Raw genomic sequence first — 21,296 nt, 5'->3', positions numbered from 1 at the left:
ATTGAGATGGTTTGGGGTGAGTTGGACCGCAGAGTGAAGAAAATCATCCAACAAGTCTTCAGCATATGTGGGGGAAAAATGCATTTCAGGTGAAGCTGGTTGAGAGAATGCAAAGTGTTATAAGCTGTCTTCAAGGCAAAGGGTGGCTATTTTGTAGAACACTTTTTTGGTTACTACATGATTCCATAGGTGTTATTTCATAGTTTTGATGTCTTCACTACTATTCTACAATGTAGAATAAAATTAAGAAAAACCCTAGAATGAGTAGGTGTGTCCAAACTTTTGAATGGTACTGTATATATACACACTACCATTCAAAAGTTTGGGGTCACTAAGAAATGCCCTTGTTTTTTTAAAGAAAAGCACACTTTTTGTCCATTAAAATAACATCAAATGGATCAGAAATACAGTGTAGACATGTTTAATGTTGTAAATTACTATTGTAGCTGGAAACGGCTGACTTTCTTTTCATGGAATATCTACATAGGCATACAGAGGCCCATTATCAGCAACCATCACTCCTGTGTTCCAATGGCACATTGTGTTAGCTAATCCAAGTTTATAATTTTAAATGGCTCATTGATCATTAGAAAACCCTTTTGCAATTATGTTAGCACAGCTGAAAACTGTTGTTCTGATTTAAGAAGCAATACAACTGGCCTTCTTTAGACTAGTTGAATATCTGGAGCATCAGCATTTATGGGTTCAAATACAGGCTCAAAATGGCCAGAAACAAAGAGATTTCTTCTGAAACTCGTCAGTCTATTCTTGTTCTGAGAAATGAAGGCTATTCCATGTGAGAAATTGCCAAGAAACTGACGATCTCGTGCAACGCTGTGTCCTACTCCCTTCACAGAACAGCGCAAACTGGCTCTATCCAGAATAGAAAGAGAAGTGAGAGGCCCCGGTGCACAACTGAGCAAGAGGACAAGTACATTAGTGTCTAGTTTGAGAAACAGACACCTCACAAGTCCTCAACTGGCAGCTTCATTAAATAGTACCCGCAAAACACCAGTCTCAACGTCAACAGTGGAGGGCTGAATTCGGGATGTTGGCCTTCCAGGCAGAGTTCCTCTGTCCAGTGTTTGTGTTATTTTGCCCATTTTAATATTTTCTTTAGATTGGCGTGTCTGAGATATTTTTTTGCAACTCTGCCTAGAAGACAACCATCCCGGAGAGTCACCTCTGTTGACATTGAGACTGGTGTTTTGCGGGTACTGTTTGAGGAGTATCTCCCATTCTTCTCGCAGATCCTCTCAAGCTCTGTCAGATTGGATGGGGAGCGTCGCTGCACAGCTATTTTCAGGTCTCTTCAGAGATGTTCGATCGGGTTCAAGTCCGGGCTCTGGCTGGGCAACTCAAGGACATTCAGAGACTTGTCCCAAAGCCACAGCATGATGCTTCCACCACCATGCTTCACCGTAGGGATGGTGCCAGGATTCCTCCAGACGTGACGCTTGGCACGCCAAATAGTTCAGGCCAAATAGTTTAATCTTGGTTTCATCAGACCAGATAATGTTGTTTCTCATGGTCAGAGTCCTTTAAGTGTCTTTTGGCAAACTTCAAGCGGGCTGTCAGGTTCCTTTTACTGTAGAGTGGCTTCCATCTTGCCACTACCATAAAGCGCTGATTGGTGGAGTTCTGCAGAGATGGTTCTCCTTCTGGAAGGTTCTCCCATCTCCACAGAAGAACTCTGGAGCTCTGTCAGACAGACCATCAGGTTGTTGGTCACCTCCCTGACCAAGGCTCTCCCCCCCGATTGCTCAGTTTAGCCTGGCAGCCAGCTGTAGAAAGTCTTGGTGGTGCCAAACGTCTTCCATTTAAGAATGATGGAGGCCACTGCATTCTTGGGGACCTCCAATGCTGCAGAAATGTCTTGGTACTCTTCCCCAGATCTGTGCCTCGACACAGTCATGTCTCGGAGCTCTACGGACAATTGCTCTGACATGCACTGTCAACTGTGGGACCTTATATAGACAGGTGTGTGCCTTTCCAAATCATGTCCAATCAATTGAATTTACTACAGGTGTACTCCAATCAAGTTGTAGAAACATCTCAAGGATGATCAATGGAAACAGGATGCATCTGAGCTCAATTTCGAGTCTCATAGCAAAGGATCTAAATATTTATGTAATATTTATTTATTTTTAAAAAAAGGTTGAAAAATTGTCTAAACCTGTTTTCGCTTTGACATTATGGGGTATTGTATGTAGATTGATGAGGAAAAAATTGTATTTAATCCATTTTAGAATAAGGCTGTAATGTTACAAAATGTGTAAGTCAAGGGGTCTAAAAACTTTCAGAATGCGCTGTATATATAAATTCCAGTCTTACTTTATCAAAAGCTATAAGGGCACAAGGCGAGACCCAAATGTAGACACAGCAGACAGATGGTTGAGCTCCGATATTTATTACACCAAAAGGGGTAGGCAAAAGGCAGATCGGGGACAGACAAGAGTTCATAAACCAGGTAAGAGTCCAAACAGTACCAGGGCATAGGCAGGCTCGAGGTCAGGACAGGCAGGGGTTCAGTGAACAGGTCCTAGTCCAAACAGTACAAGGGGATAGGCAAGCTCGGGGTCAGAACAGGCAGAGTGGTCAAGCAGGCGGATTCGGCATCAGGACAGGCAAGGGTCAAAATCAGGAGGGCTAGGAAAAAGACTGGGAAAAAGACTGGGAAAAACAGGAGCTAGGACAAATGCTGGTTGACTTGGCAAAACAAGACGAACTGGCACAGAGAGACAGGAAACACAGGGATAAATACACTGGGGACTAATGGGGAAAACAGGAGACACCTGGAGGTGGGTGGAAACAATCACCAAGACAGGTGAAACAGATCAGGGTGTGACAAAAGCCTTTTCAAAGTCATCTATGAATACCAGGCCTGGCGTGTGATTACCGAAGTTACTTCTTCAAACGATCAAGACAATTTGTATTGCATGCTGCATCCCCCTGGGCACAGACTGGTTGAATCAACATTGTTTCCAAGTCATTTCAATGAAATTACAATGAACCAACGTGGAATACTGAAAACATTGAATTGAAGTCTGTGCCCAGTGGAACATTTCAAGTGCACTCAAACAGATATTTATCTTATTTCATCACACACGTGAGGCTGCGTTTACATTTTATATAGAAGCAGGCTATTGGCTGCCTTCATCACATGGGGAATATACAGGAGTTCTGATTGGTTCCAAGTTCAGCAGTTTGGCAAATTTGCCTGAGAAGACAGTGTTGAAGTATACTTTTTATGAGAAGTTGTGCAAGAACTGAAGGTGACAACAAATGTTAGTCATCATAAGAATGTTTTACTGTCATAAAAAAAAAATCAGCTCCTCCCTTGACAAGGATCGATCAGCTTCACGTTTTTAAGCTTCGGCCCACCACATAAGGGGGAGAATTCCTGTACATCTCTGATTGTTAAGGGAGAATCGATAGGAACAATTAAAAAAACTAAAGTTATTGCACTTACGAACACAAACAGGAGCTTGTCCAGACCATCTGTGGTCCTGTTGACAGATCCGAACCGACGTTCCAATAAGGCGAAAGCCCAGGTTGCACTGATAGACAACAGTGTCACGATAACTGGAGCCATCTCCACTGATATGACCATTGATGATTGGATCAGGGGAGTCACAGTGGCCAGCTATAAGGGATAATAAACCAAATATTTGCATAATATTTTCAGTTAGATAAAACGTAAAATTGTCAAACATTAGTATGGATTGGCATGAAAAAGTAGATTTGTTACGTAAACTTTCTTCTTATTCCCTGTCACGTCCTGATCAGTAAAGGGGTATTTTGTTATTGTAGTTTGGTCAGGACGTGGCAGGGGGTGTTTGTTTTATGTGGTTCGGGGTTTGTTGGGCTATGTTATTATGTAAGAGGGGTATTTGTTTACAGTGTTCCGGGGTTTTTGGTCTATGTTCTAGGTTAGTGTTTTTCTATGTTCAGTCTAGTCTTTCGATTTCTATGTTTAGTTAATGGGGTTGACCTTCAATTGGAAGCAGCTGGTCCTCGTTGCTTCTAATTGAAGGTCTTATTTAAAAGGGGTGTTTTTTTTTCTATGGGATTTGTGGGTAGTTGTCTCCTGTTTTGTCTGTGCACCTGACAGGGCTGTTTAGTGTTGTTCATTGTTTTGTATACGTGATTTGTTTGTTTTTCCCTTCTTTTGATTTAATAAAGAAGATGAGTATACCCATTCCCGCTGCACCTTGGTCTAATCCTTACGACGCCCGTTACATTCCCTAACACAAATCTTTTCAAATATTCTCATGACTGTAATAACCATTTGTCACTTTGACACATAAGAATATATACTGTAACACAGAAATGTATTTGATCCTTTCCTCCCCCAATAATTAATGTATTTTTTGGGGGAAATGCCTCAATAATTTTATCTACTCAATAATCTAATTGATAATAATGAGGGGTGGTATATCTTCATTTTTAACTGACATTTTGGAGTTGACTGCTGGGGTTGGATTAAAACTCATGGATAGAATTATCAATATATAAAGTTCCCTACATAGAATTTGGGACGCTGGTAATTGAAGAGAAATCATGACCTTCAAGAGTTTGAAACTGTAAACACAACTGTAACCTGGCATAATGATGTGAAAACCATAAAGATGTGCTAGCCCATTTGGGGCTCTTACAAGATCATAAACTTGGGGACTCATCTAGGATGATACAATTTTGGGGCTCGTCCGGGATGAGAAAATAAAGAACTTAAGCATTAGAAAACCATTTATACTGTACCAAGACACTTGGTTTCCACTCCACTCCAGAGCCCGTTGGCCCCACATTCCCTCACATGTGACCCAACCAGTGTGTAGCCCGTATTACACATGAAGATCGCTGTGGCGCCAAACGTAATCAGGGTTCCTATCTTGTTGCCATAGGGAGGAGAGGGGAGGTCCCCACACGAGATAACTGGAAGTGACACAGACAATCAGAGACTGGGTTATACTTGGTTGCATGCCACTGTGCCTGAGTGGAAACAAATTCCACAATGAAGAATGATTAGCGAATCATTTTGATCTAGTTACTAGATATCCTGGATGAAAGGTATGCCGAGTATTGTGTATTTGTTCTAGAACACTAAATGGGGAAGTGAAACGTGTCTTACAGCAGCTGATTGATTCAGCCCTAACAAATTACCTGTAAATGTTACAATAATTTGAATATGCAACTACCTTATGTAAACACACATTGCTGGCCATTATGCCAACAGACATTATACTGTATATTACCCCTATTTCTGTTTTGTCATATCGTTGTAATGTATGCCACAGTGTGCTTGTTTGTTTGTCTACTAGATTCAAGTGGAATGACTAAAGAGGGTGAACTTTTTAAGAACTATGCAGAGCAGTGCCCTGCGGATCACTGTGTGTATTCACCTTCTTCAATTCAAATACAGTCTGGTTCACCACATGAATAAAAAGAGGCGCTAAACAGAGTATGTAAGTGCATTGGCTATACATACAAATGAGTACTCATCCAGCATATTGTCTTCCCTGTAAAAAAGGCACTCATGGAATGATCAGAAAATATCAGGGGCTCCTAGATGCACCCAATCAAAGCCAAGGCCAATATACCTGTGCATGTTGTGACGGCTCTGAATTTGTCTGAACTGTCTCAGTGCTTCCCCTTAAATTCCCAATGAAATAGCCAGCATCAGCTGCGCAAAAGGGGGTTGTGAATGGTGGTGTGAACGAGGATGTGTTCAACCCTCAGTTCCGAAGCTTCTTTACTCCGTTTGTTTTGTTGTATTTAAAAGTGTGCTTTGTAGCCTTGTCTCAAGTTTAACCAGGATCGGATCCACTCATTGCTTCCTTTGGACTACACATCTTAGTTGCTCTCCTCTGGTTCTTCGTGGCCTTTCTCTGCTGGAGATCTGTTGGCAGATTGGATTGTCTAACTGACCGATTGACTACAACTATTTTGCATACCATATTTCATTTGTTTTAGTGTGATGTATACCGTGATGATTTATGTGGTCAGTTGTAGTTGAAGACTTACTGAGATTTTATACACTTTATGCTTGTTTGGTAAAAGAGTTTGACATTTTGATTGTATGATTGAGACTGGGTTTACGCTACACTTTATGAATGGACAAACATTGCGTGAATAAGGTCACTTGAGTTCACTGAACTCATTTACCGGGCTGGACTCTTTTAGGCCCTTTTAGGCCCGAGGTACGGAACTTTTCTTGAGGAACCAGAGCTCGTTGTTTGTTATATTATTATGTGTGTGATCATTTATGTTGGTAATACAACCCACACAAAAGGATACAATTGTTTTGAAGTTATTTCCAATGTTTTAAGGGTTTATGAAAAGTGCATGTCCATCCTGACTTTTACAGTGCCTTGCGAAAGTATTCGGCCCCCTTGAACTTTTCGACCTTTTGGCACATTTCAGGCTTCAAACATAAAGATATAAAACTGTAATTTTTTTGTGAAGAATCAACAACAAGTGGGACACAATTATGAAGTGGAACGAAATTTATTGGATATTTCAAACTTTTTTAACAAATAAAAAACGGAAAAATTGACCGTGCAAAATTATTCAGCCCCTTTACTTTCAGTGCAGCAAACTCTCTCCAGAAGTTCAGTGAGGATCTCTGAATGATCCAATGTTGACCTAAATGACTAATGATGATAAATAGAATCCACCTGTGTGTAATCAAGTCTCCGTATAAATGCACCTGCTCTGTGATAGTCTCAGAGGTCCGTTTAAAGCGCAGAGAGCATCATGAAGAACAAGGAACACACCAGGCAGGTCCGAGATACTGTTGTGGAGAAGTTTAAAGCCGGATTTGGATACAAAAATATTTCCCAAGCTTTAAACATCCCAAGGAGCACTGTGCAAGCGATAATATTGAAATGGAAGGAGTATCAGACCACTGCAAATCTACGAAGACCCGGCCGTCCCTCTAAACTTTCAGCTCATACAAGGAGAAGACTGATCAGAGATGCAGCCAAGAGGCCCATGATCACTCTGGATGAACTGCAGAGATCTACAGCTGAGGTGGGAGACTCTGTCCATAGGACAACAATCAGTCGTATACTGCACAAATCTGGCCTTTATGGAAGAGTGGCAAGAAGAAAGCCATTTCTTAAAGATATCCATAAAAAGTGTCGTTTAAAGTTTGCCACTAGCCACCTGGGATACACACCAAACATGTGGAAGAAGGTGCTCTGGTCAGATGAAACCAAAATCAAACTTTTTGGCAACAATGCAAAACGTTATGTTTGGCGTAAAAGCAACACAGCTCATCACCCTGAACACACCATCCCCACTGTCAAACATGGTGGTGGCAGCATCATGGTTTGGGCCTGCTTTTCTTCAGCAGGGGCAGGGAAGATGGTTAAAATTGATGGGAAGATGGATGGAGCCAAATACAGGACCATTCTGGAAGAAAACCTGATGGAGTCTGCAAAAGACCTGAGACTGGGACAGAGATTTGTCTTCCAACAAGACAATGATCCAAAACATAAAGCAAAATCTACAATGGAATGGTTCACAAATAAACATATCCAGGTGTTAGAATGGCCAAGTCAAAGTCCAGACCTGAATCCAATCGAGAATCTGTGGAAAGAACTGAAAACTGCTGTTCACAAACGCTCTCCATCCAACCTCACTGAGCTCGAGCTGTTTTGCAAGGAGGAATGGGCAAAAATTTCAGTCTCTCGATGTGCAAAACTGATAGAGACATACCCCAAGCGACTTACAGCTGTAATCGCAGCAAAAGGTAGCGCTACAAAGTATTAACTTAAGGGGGCTGAATAATTTTGCACGCCCAATTTTTACGTTTTTTATTTGTTAAAAAAGTTTGAAATATCCAATAAATTTCATTCCAGTTCATGATTGTGTCCCACTTGTTGTTGATTCTTCACAAAAAATCACAGTTTTATATCTTTATGTTTGAAGCCTGAAATGTGGCAAAAGGTCGAAAAGTTCAAGGGGGCCGAATACTTTCGCAAGGCACTGTACATGAGTCCTTTGTATTGGTGTGGACTTGACGGACCAGACGGGACTCATTCAATATTTTCTCTGGTAGGCACAACCTACAGTGGGGGAAAAAGGTATTTGATCCCCTGCTGATTTTGTACGTTTGCCCACTTACAAAGAAATGATCAGTCTATAATTTTAATAGTAGGTTTATTTGAACAGTGAGAGACAGAATAACAACAAAAAAATCCAGAAAAACGCATGTCAAAAATGTTATCAAATGATTTGCATTTTAATGGGGGAAATAAGTATTTGACCCCTCTGCAAAACATGACTTAGTACTTGGTGGCAAAACCCTTGTTGGCAATCACAGAGGTCAGACGTTTCTTGTAGTTGGACACCAGGTTTGCACACATCTCAGGAGGGATTTTGTCCCACTCCTCTTTGCAGATCTTCTCCAAGTCAGTAAGGTTTCGAGGCTGACGTTTGGCAACTCGAACCTTCAGCTCTCTCCACAGATTTTCTATGGGATTAAGGTCTGGAGACTGGCTAGGCCACTCCAGGACCTTAATGTGCCTCTTCTTGAGCCACTCCTTTGTTGCCTTGGCTGTGTGTTTTGGGTCATTGTCATGCTGGAATACCCATCCACGACCCTTTTTCAATGCCCTGGCTGAAGGAAGGAGGATCTCACCCAAGATTTGACGGTACATGGCCCCGTCCATCGTCCCTTTGATGCGGTTAAGTTGTCCTGTCCCCTTAGCAGAAAAACACCCCCAAAGCATAATGTTTCCACCTCCATGTCTGACGGTGGAGATGGTGTTTTTGGGGTCACAGGCAGCATTCCTCCTCCTCCAAACACGGTGAGTTGAGTTGATGTCAAAGAGCTCCATTTTGGTCTCATCTGACCACAACACTTTCACCAGTTGTCCTCTGAGTCATTCAGATGATCATTGGCAGACTTCAGACGGGCCTGTATATGTATTCTTGAGCAGGGGGACCTTGCGGGCGCTGCAGGATTTCAGTCCTTCACGGCGTAGTGTGTTACCAATTGTTTTCTTGGTGACTATGGTCCCAGCTGCCTTGAGATCATTGACAAGATCCTCCCGTGTAGTTCTGGGCTGATTCCTCACCGTTCTCATGATCATTGCAACTCCACAAGGTGAGATCTTGCATGGAGCCCCAGGCCGAGGGATATTGACAGTTCTTTTGTGTTTCTTCCATTTGCGAATAATCGCACCAAATGTTGTCACCTTCTCACCAAGCTGCTTGGCGATGGTCTTGTAGCCCATTCCAGCCTCGTGTAGGTCAATCTTGTCCATGACATCCTTGGAGAGCTCTTTGGTCTTGGCCATGGTGGAGAGTTTGGAATCTGATTGATTGATGGCTTCTGTGGACAGGTGTCTTTTTTACAGATAACAAGCTGCGGTTAGGAGCACTCCCTTTAAGAGTGTGCTCCTAATCTCAGCTCGTTACCTGTTGAACCTGTTAGGGCTAGGAGGCATTATTGACACGGCCGGATAAAAAATGTACCCGATTTAATCTGGTTACTACTCCTGCCCAGTAACTAGAATATGCATATAATTATTGGCTTTGATAGAAAACACCCTAAAGTTTCTAAAACTGTTTGAATGGTGTCTGTGAGTATAACAGAACTCATATGGCAGGCAAAAACCTGAGAAGATTCCTTACAGGAAGTGCCCTCTCTGACAAGATCTTGTTCTTCTTGTCTCTGTTTATTGAAGACTGAGGATCTTTGCTGTAACGTGACACTTCCTACGGCTCCCATAGGCTCTCAGAGCCCGGGAAAAAGCTGAATGATATCGAGGCAGCCCCAGGCTGAAACACATTATCGCGTTTGGATAGTGGCCGGTCAGAGTACTCTGAGACTCAGGCTCGTGCACGAGGGCACGAGATGTTATTATTTTCTCTCTCTTTGTACGTATACACGCTTTCCCGGTCGGAATATTATCGCTTTTTTACGAGAAAAATGGCATAAAAATTGATTTTAAACAGCGGTTGACATGCTTCGAAGTACGATAATGGAATATTTAGACATTTTTTGTCACGAAATGCGCCGTGCTCGTCACCCTTATTTACCCTTTCGGATAGTGTCTTGAACGCACGAACAAAACGCCGCTATTTGGATATAACAATGGATTATTTGGGACCAAACCAACATTTGTTATTGAAGTAGAAGTCCTGGGAGTGCATTCTGACGAAGAACAGCAAAGGTAATAACATTTTTCTTATAGTAAATCTGACTTTGGTGAGTGCTAAACTTGCTGGGTGTCTAAATAGCTAGCCCTGTGATGCCGGGCTCTCTACTGAGAATATTGCAAAATGTGCTTTCACCGAAAAGCTATTTTAAAATTGGACATAGCGAGTGCATAGAGGAGTGCTGTATCTATAATTCTTAAAATAATTGTTATGTTTTTTGTGAACGTTTATCGTGAGTAATTTAGTAAATTCACCGGCAGTGTTCGGTGGGAATGCTAGTCACATGCTAATGTAAAAAGCTGGTTTTTGATATAAATATGAACTTGATTGAACAAAACATGCATGTATTGTATAACATAATGTCCTAGGGTTGTCATCTGATGAAGATCATCAAAGGTTAGTGCTGCATTTAGCTGTGGTTTGGGTTTATGTGACATTATATGCTAGCTTAAAAAATGGGTGTCTGATTATTTCTGGCTGGGTACTCTGCTGACATAATCTAATGTTTTGCTTTCGTTGTAAAGCCTTTTTGAAATCGGACAGTGTGGTTAGATTAACGAGAGTCTTGTCTTTAAAATGGTGTAAAATAGTCATATGTTTGAAAAATTGAAGTTTTTGCATTTTTGAGGTATTTGAATATCGCGCCACGGGATTACACTGGCTGTTGAGTAGGTGGGACGCAAGCATCCCACCTAGCCCAGAGAGGATAAAAGACACCTGGGAGCCAGAAATCTTTCTGATTGAGAGGGGGTCAAATACTTATTTCCCTCATTAAAATGCAAATCAATTTATAACATTTTTGACATGCGTTTTTCTGGATATTTTTGTTGTTATTCTGTCTCTCACTGTTCAAATAAACCTACCATTAAAATTCTAGACTGATCCTTTCTTTGTCAGTGGGCAAACCTACAAAATCAGCAGGGGATCAAATACTTTTTCTCCCCACTGTACCTCTGGCACCCCTGCAAACAATAACTTCAAGTCAAAACCGTTACAATGTTCACCATGGCATGTAAACATATTAAATATTAAGTCCCCGCTAATCAGAATATTTATATACTCCCTCTGACCTCTAATTAGCCGGACCTTATTTCCCTGATTACTTCATCGCCACTACAGTTTATTGTTTATGCAGCACGTCCATGCAGAGGAAATAGGGAGGGCTGTGATCAAAACAAATGATTGGATACTGCCTTGTGACTTCCCAGCTCCCACACCAGATCCTGGAGATTATGAATGCATCAGTCCAGAAATACACTGGGAGCCACAAAGAGGAAGGTTTTCAGACTTGTTAACTGCCAGTGTGAATAACAGCTCTGGCCAGACAATGAAATTGCTCTCAGTAATTAGAACAAGGTACTATTAATACTCAAAATGTCAACTATTTTGTGCTCAATTCTTATGATAATTATTTCCTATTATTTTTCCATAACTCTAAGCAGCGCAGCCTGGTGGTAGATGTACACTCTGTATCTTACTCTTGCAGGTAGACCTCTCCTGGATTCCAGCCCAGGTTCCATTAGCTAAGCACTTGATGGTCCTCCTGCCTCCCAGGTAGAAGCCAGGAGTGCAGCTTAGCATTATCTGAGATCCAAATTCATTCAGTGACCCCGAGATCAGCCGCCACACCATGTGTTCTGAGAGCATGCTCTCAATGTAAGGGCACTGGATCGCTGTGGGGGGAGAGAGAACATGCCAGATTTAATAGAACACACTCAAAAAGCCAGACATGACAGAGAAACATTTCTCTATTTCCTTCTCCATATTTGGCGAAGTAATATTCTAAAAGCCTTATGTACATTATCAATTTCTGTCCAGTATCTATTCTTAAAGCTGAGAAATGCCAAAGCACTTTATGATATAAAACTATAAAATATAATGAGTATAAAAGTATTTGTTATATATACTGTATTCACATACATCACATTCATTGAGGTATTCAAATGTAATTTATACAGTCATGTCCGAAAATGACTCCAACATGATTGCTTAGTGTGTTTCTGGTAATGCAGGCCTGAGGGGGCGGGTTGCATCCTACCATTTGTTTTTTGTGAGTGCTTAACTGCAAAAATCTAGTCATTATTGCTCTCATCTCAGCCGTTACCTGCTCCACATTACTCTCTAAGGAGGACATTAATGAGAACTGCATTGACTGCAGTGGCTCAATGAGGCAGGGGAATTTATCATACTGTTGGCATAGAAACAAAGGTTATTTTTCTCACGTAAACAAAGAGGTGGGTGGGCAGCGTTGCTCCATGTCCCATTCTCTAGACAGACGGTGCTTGTGGGGAGACTTGTCTCCATCCTGTACCCTTCATTGCACTGGTAATTCACTTTGCTTCCCACTGTGTACTGGAAACCATGGAATGAACCATTGGCAGGAGACTCAGGGATTCCACAAGATAAAGCTGCAGATGGAAAGACATTAAAAGACATTAAAATATTAAAATGATACTCATCGAACGATGACCTCAGCTGCATGGATTACTCTCAGCACTTACAGAAATTATGGCACATAATTAGTGGACACTATGGCCACTTCTAATAAAAACGTGAAGTGTTCTGACTATAGTGGCATTATATCTCAAAGGGGATAAAGAGTAAGTAAGCAAAGTGTGTATGTTCCAACTATTAGGGTACTATGGAAACCAGATATTTCCCTTGAAGATTGTGGCATTCATTTGCTTAAATACACATTTACCATTCAAATACCATGTTCAGAATACTGTGCAAATGGAACAATCAATCTCATCTAATCAAATTATAATTTACAATCAGGTTTAGTGAGAATAACAAACAGTTATATTGTTTTGTATGCTACTTACCCACCTGTAGTTTACCACAAATGAGGGGACACAGTACCTTTAAAGAGATAATTGCCTTGCATGCTCGTAAACAGGCATGTACAGATACAACCCCCAGAAGTAATTAGCTCCAACTTATCCTCTATTCCTTTATTCAAATATACATCTCCTTTGCTTAAAGCAACACGCTGTCACACTAATTAACATAATAGAAAAAGGGTCAGTTACATAACTATCAATGATATACTTCTGAAAAAGTTTGTTAGAAGACTCATTATAATATATTTTCTCGCTACAGTAAGATATTAGGAAATATTCATGAATTGTAGCCTGCTATGTTGAAGAGAAAGAGAAATGGAGAAAGACAATGAGTCACAACTCCTTTGTGCAGACACAAACACATCACATTCTGACACGAGAAAGCCCCCAGACATAAGATTAAAGTGAATCCCCCTCAAGTCAGTAAATGTCATTCGCAGCTCTGCATTACCTTGACAGAGTGGAGCTGGGGCATCCCAATGATACAGCCCATTCCGATGCAACCGGCAGGTGGAATTTCTGGGGCCCACTAGCCTGTAGCCAGCATAACAATAGTACTGCAGCTTGCTTCCTGGGCGCTCTCTTGTTCGATTAAGCACCCCTCCATTTCCAGGTGGGTCATTAATGCTACAATAAGGAGCTACATTGAAAAGAAAGAGCATTTTAAGTGTTTCTATATCATGCCACCATCTAAATGATTAACGATATACGCTACATATACATTAGTACTTTATATTACATTACATAAGTATTTTCCAGATTTCTCAAAATCCCCTGCCTTAAATTAAAACCATTAATCGGGCTAAATGGTTGAGTCTAGGTTCTGGGTGATTAGACCACATGTTAAAACTCCAGGCAGCATATCATTCTAATTTACTTTGATGAATGCCCAATGGACTGTTAAAGACGAAGGGAAAAAAATCCCCTGGCTGGTTAAAGACTTCTTTGCTCCCAAAGCAGTTTTGTAAAGATCAAGCAGAGGTGTATTACCCTGTCTGTGTTCAACATCCCTGCATTATTTAAAAAGCCTTTTACACAGTCTGACAGCACCGTGGTAGCCGTTCTGAAGCCTTCAGAAACCATCACTCATTCTGACACGTCAGGCCTCAATGCAATGTAACCATTTTTTACCCCGAATCATGCCTTTTTTCTCCACAGCACAAGGAATGGCAAATTGAAAAAATAGGGAAACGTGGAAACAAACTGGAATAATAACCAGCACAGGGGCTGGAATGGCAAAAGGATCGACTAAAATGAATAGAGAGCAGAAAAGTGACAGAAAAGGCAGAGGGAGAGAAAAGAAATGGAAAGTAATCATGGCCACTGGGCTTTGTGAGCTATATATCATGTTTGGTCATTGGTGGAAATGTCTGTTTGAGTCACTGGACATGGCAGTTATTCAGCCAAATTCATTATGGGATCTTTGACCTCTATTATGGAGGACTTGCAAAAGGATCCCTGCAGGTATACATGTCTGGGCCCAGCCTAATGAGGGCTAACTTGGAAAAGTCTGACTTCCTCACACTCTTTGACCTAAATTGGATCCAAAGCAACTGCCTCAGAGGACAGAGGATGGTGTATAATCTTCTCTGACACCCATACAAGAGGAAAAGGCTATGGTGCTTTTCCCCCATTTTGAATGTACTGTAGTTCAAATGTTTCAGAATTCGTAAAATCAAATTGTATTTGTCACATGTGCTGAATACAACAGGTGTAGACTTAACTGTGAAATGCTTGCTTACGAGCCCTTTCCAACGATGCAGAGTAAAACAATTATAAGAAAAAAGAAAAAATAACACGAGGAATAAAATGCACAAGAATGGCGCTATAAACGGAGTACTAGTAGCAGATCAATGTGCAGAGGTATGAGGTATTTGAAGTAGATACTGTATGTACATGAAGGCAGGGTAAAGTGACTAGGCATCAGGATAGATAATAATAAGAGTAATAAAGAACAGAAAAATAAAGAACTGAGTAAAGAACTGAGTAGCAGCAGCAAATTATGAGTGTAAAAGTGTGTGTGTGTGTATGTTTAAGTTTGTTTGTGTTGTCGGTATGCATTTGTGTGTGTATGTGAATGTGTGTGGGTTTTGTGTGAGTGTCAGTGTAGTGTGTGTATATATAGTTTCTATACAGTATATACTGTAGTATTGTGAGTGTACATAGAGTCAATGCAAGATAGGGTCAGTGAAGATAGTCCAGGTCACCATTAATTAACTATTAGCAGTCTTATGGCTATTTAGCAGTCTAATGGCATGGGGTAGAAGTTGTCTCGAAACATAACAGTCAGCCCTTATAAGAATTGTGATGCAATGCTGTAGGCATCCCCAAAGCAATTGTGAAACATAATGTCTTATCGCAAAAGGAAACATATGGTTATGCACTACAAACCTGTGTATCGGATTTTGAACCCTCTTTTGCTGGTTGCATGATCAGTGGACCATCTCAGGTAAAGGTGGTTGGTCTTGCTTGTAAAGTTTAACTGTGTGGAGTGATTTCCACTAAGGGCCACCAGCAAAGGGCTCTGGCCAGATGGTCCTAACGGATAAAAATTAACACTAAAACATTACAGTACTCGTCGTGGAATATATATTTTTAAATCACGCATCGCTGACATTAGATAAACATTTGAAAACTGCACAAAAAAACCAATGCGTGTGACTTAGTTGGCTGTTGGAAAAGGAAACTACCGTCAAAGATCTCAAGTTCGTCGAACTGCTTCTCACTCTGAAACATCTCCACGAAGATGGAAATAGTGTACGCAGGTTGAACTCTGATGACCCAGGAGCAGGTCTGAGAGTTGGGGTAGTTTTTAGGGAAACCTGGACTAAGGATAACCCCGGATGAGAAGGCACGTTCTTCATTTGCAGGACACTGGGCTAAAAGCACAACAAACACAAGCAGACAAGAATTACTCATGAGAAAAAGGTGATTGTTGCTGCAGTACACATCTTTATAACCTCAACTGTAGTTCTTGTGAACCTCTTCAGGTTGCAAATCCAAATAAGCTTAGGGTTAATGATCTACGACAAGAAATAATGTGAAGGCATTTAACATATTCATATTCTACCCTGTGGGCAAATAATAATGAAAACAAACCGAATGGCCCATAGCTGCTTAGCTCCATTATGGAATTACAAAATTCAAGGCAACTGCTGTGCTTCTCTATCTCCCCCAAAAAAGGCTAGGTAGTGCTTTGTGCTATGCTTTAATAGAGCCATAGTGCTGCCTCCCCATCTGTGTCATCTCATTGGCACTATGATTAGAAATTATATGTATGAATAAGCCATTAAATCTGTGACTCACTTCTGTTAGAGCTCTGATTACAAAGAGACACAGAGGCTCTAGCAGCACTGCACTACCATGACAAAAAAGGGGTGTTTGTTTTTTAACAGGGTGATACACACCTTGGAACAATGCCTACTAATACTGTAGTATAACGGAGTCATCACAAGGATGCAAGGGAAGAAGGATCTTGGTAAGTAAGCATTTCACTGTAAGGTCTACACCTGTTGGATTTGGGGGAAATGTGCATAGATTTGCATAGAATGTCAAAGGGCAGCAAACTGCCATGCTTGTAAAAGCAGATAACATAAATCATTTATTGGAACTGTCTGAGCTGAAAGTTCACCTCCTGTTATAACCTTCCTTTCCAAGAAAAAAAAATATAATAATAATAATCCTGGTCAGAACATTCTCTTACCTTCACAAGTAGGCGGAGGACTCTCAAACTGGAGATGAGAGTTGAGCTTACAGGTAAGCTCACTGTTGCCTACCAGGGTAAATCCAGGGAAGCAGCGATACTTCACAATGTCTCCTGGACAAAATAATGATTTAATACGTCTTATAGCAGATGTGACATTATCAACATCTGATGGAAACCTACATTGGATATTAAGGGTATTGTCTCTAGAGACATAACAACAGTTATATTACATAACAGCCTGTGTAATAACCAGTGTTTTGTTCGAGACCACCTACTGTAAAGCGAGACCAATTCACGACTGGAGCAAATAAAGTCCGAGTCAAGACCAAGACCGGAGGGTGGGGCGAGACCGAGTCAAGACCGAGACCGGGAGGGGGGCGAGGGGTCCAAGACCAAGTCCAATTCAAGACCATGGTTGTAATTGTAATTGTGTCAAATCGTCACCATATTAAGAGGTCAAAATGTCCAGTATTTCTGTGTTCATATTTCAGAACAACATATGGATTCTTTAGACATTCAGAATGGTGAGAAAATGCATGCTGAGGTCAAATAGAGAGCCCCTCATAAATTACCACTAACCCGAACAGGTCTATAATAGATCAAAAGCCATGTTACAACTTCCCCTGGTCTCCCCTTACTAATAATGAGCGTGCAACTTCCAAACAATGTCCCCCGCTCTTCCCTACCAGCGAATCAAGGAAATTCTGATTTGCGCGACAAAATTTGAGAATACTTTTCTACGAAAGTAAAGGACAATAATGTTACGAGTAAAGTAGTAAGCCCATGTTTCAATAGGCAATAAGATAGTCATGTGTCATGAAGGAGTGTGGATATTTGGTCTGGCAAAGAGGTTTTATGGGCTGACTGAATGGGAGCTGATAATTATGAATTTTTCACTCCGCTAGTCTCGGTTGGTCTCAGCAAGAAATGAGTCCTCATTGTCCGAGACCAAGTAAAAATGTATCTGACACCGAGACAAAAACCGAGACACTCAATATGTCTCTCGAGACTGGACTCGAGACCGAGACTGGTCTTTAATACTACAACACTGGTTATTACTCTAACATGGTTGTCCAAAAACGGCAGCATTGGTGACAATATGTACGTAACACATTTCAATTAAATATACCCTTCAACCCTCAGCAAAAATGAGGATCACACACCACCACGGTACAGTAAATCCTCTTTGATTCAAAGTCACATAGGAACATGTTGAACTGAAACAAGTAGCGGATCACTGCCTGACGTTCCACTGCAACTAATAAATGATGAATATGTGGATAACAAAGTGTTTATCATCTCCCTGGTTCACACTAACCTATTTCATAATCTTGATCTTCATATACTATTTCAGCTTCTTCCACTGTTGGGGGAGGTGGGCATTTCTTCAGACGATAGGCTGGAGGAGAGAAAGAAAGAAAAGGTATTTTGCCAAAACTGTTTGCAAATTATGGCTACAACATAGAAAAATTATCCCTCAAATCACATTATTTCACACTATCATTTTATCCATTTGAAAAACATCATAATCAAATGTCACCCACAAGGGATAGGTTATACAACAAAATAAAGGGATATATAAATACAAACTGCAACACTAAAATGTACTACACTTACCCAATCTCATAGTAAAAACATGAGAATTCTTTATTTCTGATATATTTTTAAACAGGGATTCAGCAAGCCTTAACAGTATTGCATTTTAGCTACAACATGTTACAACATGAAGAGAAACTAACCATGGAAATTGAGGACAAAGAATCCACTTGTGGAGAAGTCACTGTGAAACTTGATAAGGACCTGATTGAAAGAACTGTAGGCTGACTCTAGCGCTGTATTACCACTGAAAATCCCAAGTTGTGGGTAGCTCTGCTCAGGGCCATCCCTGGAAGAAACCAGAAGGCATTGAAAATGCATTACATTTATAATGCACACGTTAAAGAGTGCAATAATGTCTAGCATTTCAGTGTGTCTTGGTTGAATTGATTTGTTCTCAAATCTATAGCAATATTTGTGCTCACTTTCAGATAAAAGCATTAAATTCAGACTGTTGAATGAAAAAGCAAAAAATTATGGCTTTACTGACTACTGGCCTCTTTTAATGGCTTCGAATAGTAGTAACTTATATAACTCACAGAGGTATGTATTGTGGCAGAAAGTGTGTATTTTCCCCATTGATATACAGTGTTTTAATCCACTTTCAAGTGCTGCAGATTATTCTATTGTGACATTCAAGTGCATCTTCACTAGTAAAGGGAGTTAAGGCAACATGTACTGTACAGTAATATGTTTATATTTTTCCTGTCTTGCTGTATTCTTAGTATAACTCTGAGTCTTCCTATGCTGTGACGTAAATGGTAGTTCTTCACAGAAAATACATATCAGCCAATGGATTAACCGACGGGTGTTGTGAAAACCATTATTCCCTTACCATACAGCAATGTAATCCGTGACAGGCTCTGTCTGAAGCAGGGTGAAGTTGATATAAATGCCATGTCCATGTGGCACGATGATGAGCCAGGTGCAGTCCTGTGAGTTAGGGTACTCATTTGGGTATTCAGGCGAGAATATGGTGCCATTCTGAGCTGTCATGTTGTAGCCACATGGAGCTGCATTAGAAGGGAAGAGGGAGCAGTATTATCACAGTGTAGCATATAGTGGGAATAGATGTTAAGTGGATTGGTCTCGGTAGCTTTGCTTAGCTTTGTCTGCTAACAATTTAAGAGCATTACTTCACCAATTGAACCTTCATTTAAAATATTTGCTGGTAAATTCTGTATACTCTACTACTTGTAGATAAAATATGAGCAGCAAACATGAGTTTTGACTGTGTTGACAACAGAGTAAACCTCACACTTTATTGTACTATCATGCTGTCTCTTTCCCTGTTTTCCGGGATTAGTAAATTCTGCACATTGAGCTTTGAAAATAAAAGGGAAAAGTGGCAATGACTTTAGATACTTCAACAAGAACTGAACATACCAAATACACTGCAAAAACCCACAATCATGATGCTGAAAGGTGTGGTTGAATGAGGGACCCCAAGTGGGATTATTCCAATTTTTTAAAATATACATTAATCATATTTTTTTTAAAGTATTTTTAGTACATTTAAAAAAAATCTAAATTGGAACCATTTTAAATGCATTTATTGCATTGTCAATTTTCTTTGTATTTTATGAGCATTTAAGTATATTAAACACACTTAAAATTATCTAAATTGGGACACTTTTTTGTACTTAAGTATTTTCTTAGTATAGATAAAGAGCAAAACAAATATACTTCAAATACACCTCAGGTAAATATTATGTATATTTCTCATAAATTAGAATTGTACTAAAATGTTATTTGAAATACAATTCCTGTATTTTCTTAAAAAAAAGTATTTATATTGTATTTCAAGTATACTTTTACAAATACAGTCATACTAATTAAGCACATCAGCTATTGTAATTAGCCATGTAAATGTTACCTTAATTGACCAAGGCATCTTCTCAACCAATGTCAACATGCGATTTACAAAGCAGTTGTAGCTGGACCAACAATTTACTAATACCACTTTTGATAACTGTGCACCATGGGCATTTCACGCTTTAGTTATTCATATTATGGTAATAAGTACACATTTCACTAAAATGAAATGTGTAATTAAAAGTACACCATTATTCAGTTTGAAAATGAACATCAAAACATTTGAATAAGCTAAATATGAGGAACAATATCCTATTATAAATCAAAACTACACATGCAGAAAAGGATTCTGGTAATATGCAAATGTTGAGCTCATGCATTTTTGAAAGTACACTTTAAATATATTGTGTGGACATTTAAGTTAAATACACTTTTTTGAAAGTATACTTAAGTATATTTTCTTGAGATATGAAAACATTTACTCTCAGGAAGCATGTTCCTCAGCTGTGCATGTTTCGTTATGTGGAATAAACTATTGTTATCATTGTCAACTTTCTCTGCACTCTTCTGCACAGGAATTCAGAAAGTACTGTACTTAAACTCATTATTGACACTGAAACTACAGTGCCTTGCAAAAGTATTCATAACCCTTGGATTTCTTCACATTTTATTGTTTCAAAGTAAGATAAAAAGAAAAATGTCAACAATCTACACAAACTATTCTGTCAAAGTGGAAGATTTCCATTTTTTAATTTTTTATTTGATCGATAGAAATTAAATAACTGAAATATACTCATTGCATAAGCATTCGGGAATTTATTCAGACTTTATTCAGACCACTTGACTTTTCTAAATTCTGTTATGTTACAGCCTTATTCTAAAATGCATTAAATAGTTTTTTCCCCCACATCAATCTACACACAATACCCCATAATGACAAAGCAAAAACATTTTCTTTTTTTAATTTAGCAAAAAAATAAAGCAAAACTTAAATATCACATTTACGTAAGTATTCAGACCCTTTACTCAGTACTTTGTTGAAGCACCTTTGGCAGCAATTACAGCCTAGAGTCTTCTTCGGTATGATGCTACAAGCTTGGCACACCTACCTGTATTTGGGGAGTTTCTCCCATTATTCTCTGCAGATCCTCTCAAGCTCTGTC

At 39.9% G+C, this 21,296-nt stretch overlaps 1 protein-coding gene across 1 annotated transcript in view; it reads right to left on the bottom strand.

Moving 5' to 3' along the window:
- Positions 1 to 21,296, bottom strand: part of LOC106612532 (CUB and sushi domain-containing protein 1) — a 200,871-nt gene that overhangs the window by 45,859 nt on the left and 133,716 nt on the right. The window contains exons 33-43 of the mRNA XM_014213739.3: positions 19,154 to 19,331; positions 18,462 to 18,607; positions 18,041 to 18,121; positions 16,720 to 16,833; positions 15,707 to 15,895; positions 15,408 to 15,554; positions 13,468 to 13,656; positions 12,396 to 12,581; positions 11,652 to 11,846; positions 4,762 to 4,935; positions 3,473 to 3,646 (exon numbers count right to left, since the gene is read on the bottom strand). Of these exons, the coding sequence (XP_014069214.3) occupies positions 3,473 to 3,646; positions 4,762 to 4,935; positions 11,652 to 11,846; positions 12,396 to 12,581; positions 13,468 to 13,656; positions 15,408 to 15,554; positions 15,707 to 15,895; positions 16,720 to 16,833; positions 18,041 to 18,121; positions 18,462 to 18,607; positions 19,154 to 19,331 (1,773 nt within the window). The remainder of the gene's footprint in view (positions 1 to 3,472; positions 3,647 to 4,761; positions 4,936 to 11,651; positions 11,847 to 12,395; positions 12,582 to 13,467; positions 13,657 to 15,407; positions 15,555 to 15,706; positions 15,896 to 16,719; positions 16,834 to 18,040; positions 18,122 to 18,461; positions 18,608 to 19,153; positions 19,332 to 21,296) is intronic.

The sequence above is a fragment of the Salmo salar genome, chromosome 01 (genome assembly GCF_965601325.2).
Source record: "Salmo salar chromosome 01, fSalSal1, whole genome shotgun sequence".
Classification (NCBI taxonomy): domain Eukaryota; kingdom Metazoa; phylum Chordata; class Actinopteri; order Salmoniformes; family Salmonidae; genus Salmo; species Salmo salar.
This window is presented reverse-complemented; position numbering and strand designations above follow the sequence as displayed.